Genomic DNA, 12,738 nt, shown 5'->3' with positions numbered 1-12,738 from the left:
TTTAGGAATTCGCTGTTTGTCTTTCGTGGTTGCGTTTAAGTGTAGGTATTGCTGAGTTAATCATGCGAGGTCACGCAAGTCTACGTGTTTTTTTCATATGTTTTCAGGTTTGCAAGATTTTTTTTTTCTTTTTTCTTTAACGTGTGTGTGTTCTGTGTTTATTTCTGTACTTTTCTGAAGGTTTATGAATGTTTTTTTTTTTATGCAAGTGTTTTGATACGTGTTTTAGGCCTGTTTTTAGTCAATCTTCAAGCGAATGTTTTAATAACTGTCTGCGTGTTCCATGAGTTTTGTCTGTTATAGTGAGTTACTAAGTTGTATGTATGTTTTCATTTGTTTTAAGCGAATGTTTCTATGATTGCCTTTTGTTTTGAGTTTTTATGTGCAAGTGCTTCAGTTAGTTTCACTCGTATGTCTGTTTTAGCGAGATTTTAAGCGCGTGTTTTTATGTGTTCTGGGGCGTTTTTTGCCGGTTCCTGTGCGAGTGAGTTATGAGTAAGATTAACGTGTACCTGAAATTTGCGAATTTGATCGTATGAATCTGGTGTTTGGTCTGAGATCGTATGAATGTTTTATTTAGCGGCGTGAATATTCTGCGCACGTTCTTGTGAGTAATAGGGCAGTACGGTACTCTTGTAGACGTGTTGAAGGTATCCTAGGTGTCTTGTTCAGCCTTAGAGTTGAAGTTGCTCTAACTATAATTCTATCAATATTACCATGATTAAGACCCGAGCCATGGGCCCGCCATTCGACGAGCCAAAAGGCGGCTTCTGCTACGTCGTTAAGAAGGAACTCCCTTTCAGGGCAAGCTCTCCTGTTAGATCCGGATGACCGAGGCATCGAGATACTTCCGGAACTTTAAATGAAGGAAGAGCTTTTCCAAAAGATCTCTCAGTTCACACTGGAGGTCCAGAGTCTGCGCCACAGAATAGTGAGCTAGAAGCTCGTTTCTTGCAGAGAACCACCTTCTGTTGAGTTTGTGGCGCAGAGGGATCCAATTCCTCAGTTTAAGGCGGAGGTTAGTTCTGCCCACCCCCTTAAACGGAACCAAGAGGCGAGAGCTGGCTTCGGTGTGCCGAGAACTATACTCGACCTCAGACCGATTCAGCTTTTATTAAAGCTGCAAAGGCTTCGTGCAAGGGTGCGGCAGAGCTAATAATACATTCATCCCTCCTTGAAAATATTGTCCTAGGTTAAATTTAGAAACAAGCTAAGGCAGAAGTTCAGTGAAACTGGTACGTCCTCAGCTTTTTTTATCGCGTGCTTCATAGTCAGAAGCTACAACCTGGACAAGCACCCATGGATTGCTATTTAATCTTGGGAGGTATAGTGTACCATGGAGTACGGGATTGCCCGCGGGCTATTGGTGACCCAGATGACGGGTCTTTTTGCAAGGGCTTCCTCGATGGATTAGGGAAGCAATTGTGGTGAAGGAAGAGGCAAAGTTCTGTATCTTTGTTGAGACCAAACAGAGAGTCAGTCAGTTCTTGTTGAGGTACACCACAAGCAGTCAAAGTCGCACATGCTGCTGTACCTGCTTTTGTGCCGCCTCGTAGTGGGCGCTTCGTCAAGAGTAGTGATCCTAGGAGTACGCAAGCCGCCGAGGAACTTACGGTTTCTGGTATGAGTAAATGAGACAGCACGTTCTGTAAAGTTATGAAATGTACATAGGTTAGTTGTAGTTGAAAACATTGTACAGGTCTTCTCACTTGAGGTTGGAAGCACATATATAGATGATGATAATAAGCAAAATGAAAGTGATGTTAGTGTTTGTGATACTATGAAAAGTGCCAGTGTTAGTTGTCTAGATTGTGGATATGCCAATATGAGTGGCAAAGGTGTTGTTTTTAATAGTACCGTGTCAAATAAAACCTGAGATAACCTGAGATAAGAAAGCCTTGTGTTCCTGGAACTTCTTTCCAGTATGCTGTAGAGGAGTCAGCTTTGGGGACTGAGCTCTTCTTGGGTGATAATGGTGATTCCGAACTTGATGAGAGATTTATTGTTGATGACTCTGACAGCTTTGATGTTGTTGGTGACTTTGGGAGTGCAGATGATTACATCATTCTGCCAGATGTGGATCTCCCAGTGTGGTGACACAAACACTACTTGGGGTTCAGCAGTCAGGTGCAGCTACTAAATGCCCTGAAGATCAGGTTCAGCTGGGCGATGCTGCGCTTGGTGACTTGTCAAGTGAGGTTGATCTGGGCCACCTCACTCTTGGGCAGCAACAACATCTGAGGCAGGTACTAGTTAAGTATGTGGCATTATTTGATGCACAGGCAATGTCAGGGGCTGTACCTGGTATCTCTCATACTAAAAACAAACGAGGGTGAAGGTCCATTATGCGTGTGGCAGTGGCGTCTCCCAGACGCCTCTAAAAAGTTCATATGAGAGGAATGTGACAATATGCTTGCAAAGGGTGTTACTGAGCATTCCACCTCCTTGGCATTCCCCAATCATTATCGTCGGAAAGATGGGCCCACCCGTTTCTGTATGGACTACAGAGGTCTCAACAGCATTACAGGGCAGGATGCTTATCCAATGCCACGCATTGATGAGTGCATTGATCAGTTGCATGGAACAATGTGGTTTACTGCTCTGGATGCTCGCAGTGCCTACAGGACAGTAGATATCAGTCTAGATGTTAAGCCAAAGACTGCATTCTTAGATGGGCATCGACTTTTCCAGTTCAGGAAGTTGCCATTTGGGTTGGCAATCGCCCCTTCAAAATTTCAGTGGGCTGTTAACTGTGTGCATTCATCTGTTTCAGGCAAGCACACCATTGCCTATTTAGAGGACGTGGTGGTGCACAGCAGTAATTTCGGTGACTATCTGGGGCATTTAGATGAGACTCTGTTGCCTTTAAAAGCAGGGATTAGGCTCAACAGGAAGAAATGCATTTTTGCAACAGACACATTTCAATTCCTGGGCTTCAAGATCTCGCCCAAGGATGTGGAACCTGACCCAGATAAGGTGGTTGCAATGCAGGAGATGCCTCAGCCTAGGAACCAAAAGGAAGTGCATCGTTTTCCTCGGCTGTACAGGCTTCGTTAGGAAGTATATTAAAGATTATTCCGACATTGCTTCGCCACTTACCAGGCTTACACGCAAAGATTCTAAGCTTGTCTGGAGCCAGCAGGAAGATGCTGCTTTCCAGAACTTGAAGAAGGCACTTACTCAGCCCCAGTTCTCAATAAGCCAGATTTTGACAGGCCCTTTGAGATTCACACCAATGCATCAGGTGTTGCAATCATTGCCTGCTTGATGCAAAGTAGTAGTAGAGGGGTAAGAGCCTTTGACTGCTATGAGTATAGGCGCTGCTTCTACATCTGCACAGACCATAGACCTTTGACCTATGTATTTAGTAGGAAGACCAAAAGTTTGCGAACTTAGTTTTTTATAATTATGTTTTGAAATACAAGCAAGGGACTCAACATCGTGTCCCAGACCAGTTGACTAGTGCAGTGGCTGCAACAGAACTTCACAAGCGTGATTTAGATGATCTGCGTCGTCACCAACTTGAGGATCCCCTGTGGAAAGAGGTGATTGGGTATTTAGCGGAACAGACTTTGCCACGTCGTTGCCTTCCTCTTAATCTTGAAGAGTTCTGTTCCATGTCCGTCACCTCCCAGATCAGTTGGTTGTGCCAAAGACAAAGATGTTCTGTCATTCATTTGGCTCATTAAAGTGCAACAGCAGGTCATCCTGGGGTTTACTGGACATATTGTAAGCTCAGGGGTTACTCTTACTTCCTTAACATGTTGGCTGCAGTAAAAGAATATGTTGGTACATATTGACCTTGCCAGAAACGTAAGGGATGGCTTATTGTGCTCCTCTTGCTGATGCATCACAAAAGGGTATCTACAGACCTTATGCACCTGGAAGTGACCTCCCAAAGTAATAAATATGTATTGGCTTTCATAGACCAACTCACCTGATACGCCCAGTTGATACCTCTGCCTCACGAGCAGGCCGGCGTGGAGCCCTTGGACCTCGTTGGTTTGGTCCAGCTCGTATTAAGGAGACCGATCCTGCAACACGGTTGGTCAGAGTACTGTCTCCTCCTCACAAGGAGAAGATTTACCACCTCAATCAGCTGAGGCCTTACAGGACGAATGATGAACTCCACCTGCCAGATGATGCGGAGCTAGATGAGGATGGGGACGTGGATGATTGATCCTCCTCCTTTAGATGGCCTGCCGGATGATAAGGATCCTGCAGTTGCTCTCTTGGCTTGCTTTTGCCGATCTTCTGACGACGGTTGGCCTAGATTGATCTCCCTCTTTGCTTTTGCTTGAAGGCTTGTGCCAGTGAGATTTTCTAGTGTGTGTGCCGAGTGTTTAGTTTTGTAAGTAAAGGAAAGTGCTCTGAAAATTAATTAGTTCTTGAAAATTAGTGTATCAGGCGTTAGTCCAAGTCGAGATGATAGATTCTGTATTACACTTTACCAACATGTGGCTGGTCTTCTTTGAGATCTTTTTATTTGTTTAATTTTTAGTTTGTATTATTTCTCAAGTTAGTGCTAGATTTTTTATGTAATTTGGGTCTGTATAAATCTTAAGTTTGTAGCTTTTAAGTTTACTTTGAATTTTTTACGTTTAAGTTGTATTTTTTAAAGTTCATTGGTTTATTTTGAAACTTGAGTTTTGTATTTAACTTTAAGTTTGATTTTAAGTTTCATTTTATCTTGTGATTTTATCTCAAGTCTTGGGCCTAATGTTCTCATTTCATTTCCGGTTTATTCTGTCTCTTTCCTTTTCTTTCCGCCTAGGTGTGATTGCTCAATGGTTCGTCGTCCTTTTCCTTCTCCGCTTCCGTCCTTCGCTGCCCCTCTTCCTGCCTGGTCATGCACTAATTCCAGTGTCTTGCAGGTGCGATGTTCCTTGTGCTTTACGGTCCCTTTGAGTCTTTCCGCAGTGTGTCGAGTCGCTGACCACGAGCTTCTTGGTTCTTCCTTCGACCGACTCCTCTTGTGACCCCTCTGCTTGCCCCTCTGATGCCGCGTGACCCTGTCTGCTCGTATTTCGCATTTTCGTATTATCAGCATTCTCCCGTATTTCGTATTTCCGTATTATCACCATTCTCCCGTATTTCGCATTTTCGTATTATCAGCATTCTCCCGTATTTCGTATTTCCGTATTATCACCATTCTCCCGTATTTCGTATTTTCGTATTATCACCATTCTCCCGTATTTCGCATTTTCGTATTATCATTCTCCCGTATTTCGCATTTTCGTATTATCACCATTCTCCCGTATTTCGTATTTTCGTATTATCACCATTCTCCCGTATTTCGTATTTTCGTATTATCACCATTCTCCCGTATTTCGTATTTTCGTATTATCACCATTCTCCCGTATTTCGTATTTTCGTTTTATCAGCATTCTCCCGTATTTCGTATTTCCGTATTATCACCATTCTCCCGTATTTCGCATTTTCGTATTATCACCATTCTCCCGTATTTCGCATTTTCGTATTATCACCATTCTCCCGTATTTCGTATTTTCGTATTATCACCATTCTCCCGTATTTCGTATTTTCGTATTATCACCATTCTCCCGTATTTCGTATTTTCGTATTATCAGCATTCTCCCGTATTTCGTATTTTCGTATTATCACCATTCTCCCGTATTTCGCATTTTCGTATTATCATTCTTCCGTATTTCGTATTTCCGTCATGCTAAGCCTTCCCTAACCCCTGCCCTTTGACCCCCAGTGGCCTCGCCCAGCGTTGCAGGCTTGGTGGTGACGTTATTCACGGGTCCGCTCATGGAGGTCACAGGCCCCTCGCGCCTGCTCTTCATCATGTACCTCCCCATCGCCCTCCTGTGGCTCCTGCAGGCCTTCACGCCCTACCTCTCCGTGCTGTACTTGGCCCGGTACTTGTCCAGCGGGATCTACATGGTCCTCGGGCCTCTGCCGGCGACGCTGATCTCCGAACTCAGCGAGCCCAGGCTTCGAGGCTTCCTGCTGGGGTTCGAGGAGGTGCTGGTGGCGCTCGGGCAGATGGCGGCGTACGTGATGGCCGACCTGCTGCCCTGGGCGCTCGCGACGGCTCTCTGCGCGGCGCCCTTCTTCGTGCTCTTCGGCTGCGCTTATTTCCTGCCGGAGGTGAGGTAGGGGGGGGGGGGGTTAGGGGGGGAGGGGGGAGTGTGGGGGTTTATTTGGGGGAGGGAGAGAAGGGGGGGAGTGAGGGGGGGAGGGGGTGGGGTGAGGGAGTGGGTGAGGGAGAGAAGGGGGAGGGAGGTAATATTCATGTTATTTTGGTAATAAACTGTTATTTCCATTTTTTCCTTTTTATCAATATTGTTCGTATGACTAGCATCATCATTATTGTCATCGTTATCCTTATCGACATCATCACCTTCATCATCCTCACCCTCACCATCACCTTCACCACCACCACCACCACCGCCATCACCTTCACCACCACCGCCAGGTGAGGATGAATTCATCACCATCACCATTTCCATTCTAACCTCCACCAACACACCCATACCTCCAACTCTCCAACACTTCAGCACTCCAACCTCCAACACTCCAATCGCCAACACTCCAACACTCCAACACTCCAGTCTCCAACCTCCAACACTCCAACACTCAAAAAGCCTCCTCCCACACCCAACCTCCGCCCATTCTCTCCTCCTTCCACCAATCAGCATCATGACCACGCCCCCTATCACGCCCGCAGTCTCCTTATTGGCTGGTCCGCAAAGGGCGCGAGGAGGACGCAGCGAAGTCCCTCAGGAGGCTTCGAGGGCGAGGCGCGGCCGTCGAGGAGGAGCTCAGTCAGATCGTCTCGGGGATTAGAGAGAGACAGCAGGCCACGATCAAGGACCAGGTTATTTCTCTTTCTCTTTCTCTTCCTTTGTCTGTCTGTCTGTCTGTCTCTCTCTCTCTCTCTCTCTCTCTTCTCTCTTCTCTCTCTTATATATATATTTTTTAAATCTTTTTTGTCTTTGTCCTTTTGTTTCTCTCTCTTTCTCTTTTCTTCTCTCTCTCTCTCTTTCTCTCTCTCTCTCTCTCTCTCTCTCTCTCTCTCTCTCTCTCTCTCTCTCTCTCTCTCTCTCTCTCTCTCTCTCTCTCTCTCTCTCTCTCTCTCTCTCTCTCTCTCTCTCTCTCTCTCTCTCTCTCTCTCTCTCTCTCTCTCTCTCTCTCTCTCTCTCCTTTTTATATATATTTTAAATTATTATTGTTATTGTTATCTTATTTTGTTTATTTATCTATTTATTTATTTAGTGTGTAAAGAGAATGTTTCTTTTTTCCCTCCTTTTCGTTTTTTTTTTTTTTTTTTTTTTTTTTTTTTATTCCTTTCTTTTATATCTCTTTTTTTTCTCTATTTTTCTCCCTCTCTTTTTTTTTTTTTTTTTTCTTTTTTTGTACAGAGGGAGTTTGAGAAAATAGACAAAAAGGAAAATAGGTGAGAGGTAAATGTCGAATGGGTTTTATAGGGAAAGGGAAAGGGAAATAGACATCATGGGTAAATGTAGATGGGGAAATAGACATCATGGGTAAATGTAGATGAGTAAATTAAGGCAAGAGAGAGAGGGAAAACAGCCATAATAGGAAACCTTGCCTTCCTAAGACACTTTTCTCCTTCTTTCGAAAAGAGGGAGATAAATGGATGGGTAAATAGGTAAATATAGGCGGACAGGGGAGAGAAAGAGGGAAGGAAAGCATGCATAAAGGGGGAAAAGTAAATAGGTAAATCAATGAAATGGAAAAGGAAGGCAGTCACAATGTTTAAAGGTAAATGGGTTAAAAGAAAGGGAGGTTAAGGAAAGGTCGAAATAAAGGAGACAGATAATTGGGTAACTAGAAGGTAAATGGGTAATTGGAGACTGAAAGGGAAGGCAGTCGATAATCAAATGGGTAAATATGATTTAGATGAAGTTCAATCAATCATAAAATTGAAAAAAAAAACACTTAAATAAAATATAACGGATAGATATATAAATTATGATAGATAAATAGATAGGCCAAATATGATATATAAGACGGTAATAAACAGATATCAGAATCAATTATAAAAGATTGACAAATAAATGTATAAGTAAAATAATATAAATTAATATAAGTAAATATAAGTCTAAGTATAAATATAAATCTAAGTATGAATATAAGTATAAATTTAAGTATAAATAGTATAAATATAAGGATAGGTATAAATGCAAATATAAATATAAGTATAGATATAAATATAATATAAATATAATTATAAATATAAATATAATATAAATATAAGTATAAATAGAAATATAATATAAATATAAGTATAAATATGATATAAATATTAGTATAAATATAAGTACTAGTATAAGTAAAAAGAACGGAGGGATTGGGAACGTAGGCATAAATATATAACAGATATACTACTATATCTAGTGTGAAAAAATGATATAAGTGATATAAAACAGAAACAAATGAAGGGGAAAAAAATCCATATGATCTCCCTTTTACAATCCACATTTTATATAAGGAAATGATTGATATGAAATTTTCTAGACGTAATATTCAGTGACAGTCGTAACACTCAGCGTTATTATAAAATTGTTATTCATACGGACGTGACGTTTACTGAGTGTACATACATGTCGCGTCATTGTTGTTATTTATACTAGTAATGTTATGATTATTACTAGTGTTGGCATTATTGTTATTTCTTTATTATCAAAACTGTTATCATTATTATATTTATATTATTTTCTGTTATCATTATCATCATTAAAATTATTCTCATTATAGTTATTATTGTTATCAACGCTTTTATTGGTATTATTATTATCATCACTATTATTGTTATTATTATAGCTATTATTATTATTATTATTATTATTATTATTATTGTCATTATTGTTGTTATTATCATTACTATGATTGTTGCTGTTATTATTATTATTATTATTATTATTATTATTATTATTATTATTATTATAATTATTATTGTTATTATTATTGTTATTATTATTATTGTTATTATTATTGTTATTATTATTAATAATATTATTGTTATCATTATTACTAATATTATTGTTACTATAATTATTATCATCATTACCATTATCATTATCATAAATATCATCCTTAACATGTATGAGATGATAGCCACTGCCACCACTATTTGCCTCTCTAACGCCGCGCCGCCCGTGCCCAGCTCAAGCAGCTCGCCCACGCCCGCCACTACCGGCCCGTGGTTCTGCTGGCGGCCGTGTTCACCCTCAGGGAGCTCGGCGGGCAGTACGTGCTGTTCGCGTACACGGTGTACTTGTTCCGTCAGGCGGGCGTGCAGCTCGACGCCTTCCTCTGCACGATCCTGGTGGGCGTGATGCGCGTCGTCTTCACCTCCCTCGGCTGCGGCGTCGTGGATCGCGTGGGGCGTCGGCCGCTCATCGTCACGACGTCCCTGGTGTGCGGCGTCGCTGAGGCCGTCGGGGCTTTGTTCCTGTTGGTGGACGTCCCCGGGGCCTCGTGGGTGCCCCTGGCCGCCGTCCTGCTCTTCGTGGCGTCCTATGGCTTCGGCCTCGGACCCATCCCGTGGGCGCTGCTCGGGGAGCTCCTGCCGACGCCCATCCGCTTCATCGGGAGCTCCCTCTGCATCTTCAGCTTCAGCCTGACGCAGTTCGTGGTCAGCTACCTGTTCCCGCTGCTCATGGACCACGCGGGCGTCGGGGTGGCCCTCCTGGTCTTCGCTGTGGCCCACGGCGTCCTCGGCCTCGTCCTCTGGGCCTTCCTCCCGGAGACGCGAGGCCGGACCCTCAGCGACCTCCAGGACTGCTTCTCCCCCGTCAGGAAGGCGACGGAGCAGGTGCAGCTACAGAACTATAAAAAGGCTGTCAACAGTTGATGGATTCTCATAATAATTTCCATACACGTGTTCGTGTAAAACAAAATTGTAAGATGTAGTTTATTTAACAAAGATTAGCTTCTTTTTTAAAACACAAGTGTTCGAGTCAGATGCTCTTGGGAACTCTTTCCCCGAAAACTTATTTTGCTCATCAGCCATGTCAGTGTCAACAGCTGATGCGATTTCACACGTTAGCAATGAATGCAGATTCAACGATGAAATCATCTCAAGAGAAATCGGGCTGTAACCAAGCAGAAATGAAAACAAACATGAAAATAGTCGATAGTTTTCCTTTTTCCCTTTTCTTGAGTTAAGGAAATCTCGCTAATCCTCATGTTAATACTCGAATCTTATCGATGTTCGAAGATTCCTTGGATTAAGACGCTGTGTTATCTGTGCCACTGGCTTTCTGGTAATATGATGGCGTGTGCCTAATACACACACATATAAATCTCTCTCTCTCTCTCTCTCTCTCTCTCTTTCTCTCTCTCTCTTTCTTTATCTCTCTCTCTCTTTATCTCTCTCTCTCTCACTATCTATCTATCTATCTATCTATCTATCTATTTCTATCCATCTATCTATCTATCTATCTATATATATATATATATTTCTGTATATACGTGTATATATATACTGTACATACATGCAGTACATTTCGAATACTGATAATAAAATGTTTAAACCTATTCTTAAATACAGCTAGAAAAGGAGACAAAATGATAAACAGAACAAATAAAATTGTAGGAAAACACTAAAATCAAAGTCATAATTTTCTGTTCGTTTAATGGATTAAATAGTCTACACATATACATTTCATAACGATAAAAATGCCCTTTTTACTTATATTAACAATGAGTTTAGAGCTGTCCGTCTACCTTTGAGCTGACGATGGTTGAAATAGTATGCATACATGTCACTTCTAAGTCTTCTGAGTCTAAAGAAATAGCTTTAGAGTTTCTTTTTGAAGGTAGATTATTCCATACTTTAGGTCCAGCGAAACAAAGAGCTCTGGATCCAAAACAGGTGTTTACCCGAGGAGTTAAGAGGTGATCCCTTTCTCGCGTGCTAGCAGACGGCACAGCCTTTATCGTGGAAAGCGTTCATACCCATGAAGGGAGACTGTTGACTATGAGGAACGCTCTAAGTGTTTGTTCGAATTGGCATTTCTTTTTGATTTTCAGCCACTTTATTTTTTGGAAAAGAGGTGTGACATGGTCGTATTTCTTGGCATTACCTATTGGAAATTTGGCAGCGAAGTTTAGTAAGTTCTGGACGTGTTGCAGTGGGATGTCGTTAGCAGTGGCCCGCATTTTCAAGCCTTAATTAATTTTGTTGTTGACAAGTGAATTGATTGAGCTAATCTTTTATCTGATTAATATACATCAAAATGTCAGATATTCGAAATTTCGTTTATATGGTTACCAAAATGCATACGGCTGTCAAAATGTATGCCTAGAATTATCAAGTACTTGCTTGGAGAAATATTAGTGTTATCGATATGAATCCGTATGTTTTATAACGCTGCATCTTTTGCGCACTGAACATAAGACCGTTGAGGTTAGAATATCTTTTGTCAATATTTAAGGATTCTTCAGCGCTTCGGACTAGAGCATTGATGTCTTCAAAATTTCCTGAATGGATGAATTGGGTATCATCAGCATCCTGATAATTTTGCACTTTGGGACATGTTGATAGATCATTGACCCAAATTGGAAATGAAATTGGGCCAAGAATCGACCCTTGAGGAATATTAAATGATACACCGAGTCTACAGAAAGATGATCCTAATCTAAATTTACACTTATTTAGCAATAATTCATGGTTTACATTATCAGATACCTTTGATAGGTCACAGATTGAAACAAACGACATTTTTATTTTATCAGTATTCTGGGATTTCTTTAGAAACTTGAATGAAGGTCGTATCTTGGGATAAATATGGTCCTCAAACCATGTTGGGTATTGCTAAGCAACTCCCTTTCTTCAAGACAGGCATTGAGTTGAGATGTTAAAAACTTTTTTTCAAGGCAGCCGACCAGAGGAGGGAGGGAGGGAGGGAGGGAGGCCGCCGACCAGAGGAGGGAGGGAGGGAGGGAGGCCGAGGACCAGAGGAGGGAGGGAGGGAGGGAGGCCGAGGACCAGAGGAGGGGAAGGAGGGAGGGAGGGAGGCCGAGGACCAGAGGAGGGGAAGGAGGGAGGGAGGGAGGCCGCCAACCAGAGGAGGGAGGGAGGGAGGGAGGCCGAGGACCAGAGGAGGGGAGGGAGGGAGGGAGGGAGGGAGGCCGCCAACCAGAGGAGGGAGGGAGGGAGGGAGGGAGGCCGAGGACCAGAGGAGGGAGGGAGGGAGGGAGGGAGGGAGGGAGGCCGCCGACCAGAGGAGGGAGGGAGGGAGGGAGGGAGGCCGCCGACCAGAGGAGGGAGGGAGGGAAGGAGGCCGCCGACCAGAGGAGGGAGGGAGGGTGGGAGGGAGGGAGGCCGCCGACCAGAGGAGGGAGGGAGGGAGGTAGGGAGGCCGCCGACCAGAGAAGGGAGGGAGGGAGGGAGGGAGGGAGGCCGCCGACCAGAGGAGGGAGGGAGGGAGGGAGGTAGGGAGGCCGCCGACCAGAGGAGGGAGGGAGGGAGGGAGGGAGGCCGCCGACGAGAGGAGGGAGGGAGGGAGGGAGGCCGCCGACCAGAGAAGGGAGGGAGGGAGGCCGCCGACCAGAGGATGGAGGGAAGGAGGGAGGCCGAGGACCAGAGGAGGGAGGGAGGGAGGGAGGCCGCCGACCAGAGGAGGGAGGGAGGGAGGGAGGCCGCCGACCAGAGGAGGGAGGGAGGGAGGGAGGCCGCTGACCAGAGGAGGGAGGGAGGGAGGGAGGCCGCCGACCAGAGGAGGGAGGGAGGGAGGGAGG

The 12,738-nt window shown here is 43.8% G+C and overlaps 1 protein-coding gene across 1 annotated transcript in view; it reads left to right on the top strand.

The window, feature by feature from the left end:
- Positions 1–10,125, top strand: part of LOC125045585 (facilitated trehalose transporter Tret1-like) — a 15,957-nt gene extending 5,832 nt beyond the window's left edge. The window contains exons 4-6 of the mRNA XM_047642925.1: positions 5,720–6,114; positions 6,695–6,844; positions 9,158–10,125. Coding sequence (XP_047498881.1) covers positions 5,720–6,114; positions 6,695–6,844; positions 9,158–9,847 — 1,235 coding nt within the window. The 3' untranslated portion in view covers positions 9,848–10,125. The remainder of the gene's footprint in view (positions 1–5,719; positions 6,115–6,694; positions 6,845–9,157) is intronic.
- The last annotated feature ends 2,613 nt before the right edge of the window (positions 10,126–12,738 follow it).

This window comes from Penaeus chinensis, chromosome 37, assembly GCF_019202785.1.
Source record: "Penaeus chinensis breed Huanghai No. 1 chromosome 37, ASM1920278v2, whole genome shotgun sequence".
Lineage (NCBI taxonomy): Eukaryota > Metazoa > Arthropoda > Malacostraca > Decapoda > Penaeidae > Penaeus > Penaeus chinensis.
The sequence above is the reverse complement of the archived record's forward strand: the minus strand, read 5'-3'. Positions and strand labels throughout refer to the sequence as shown.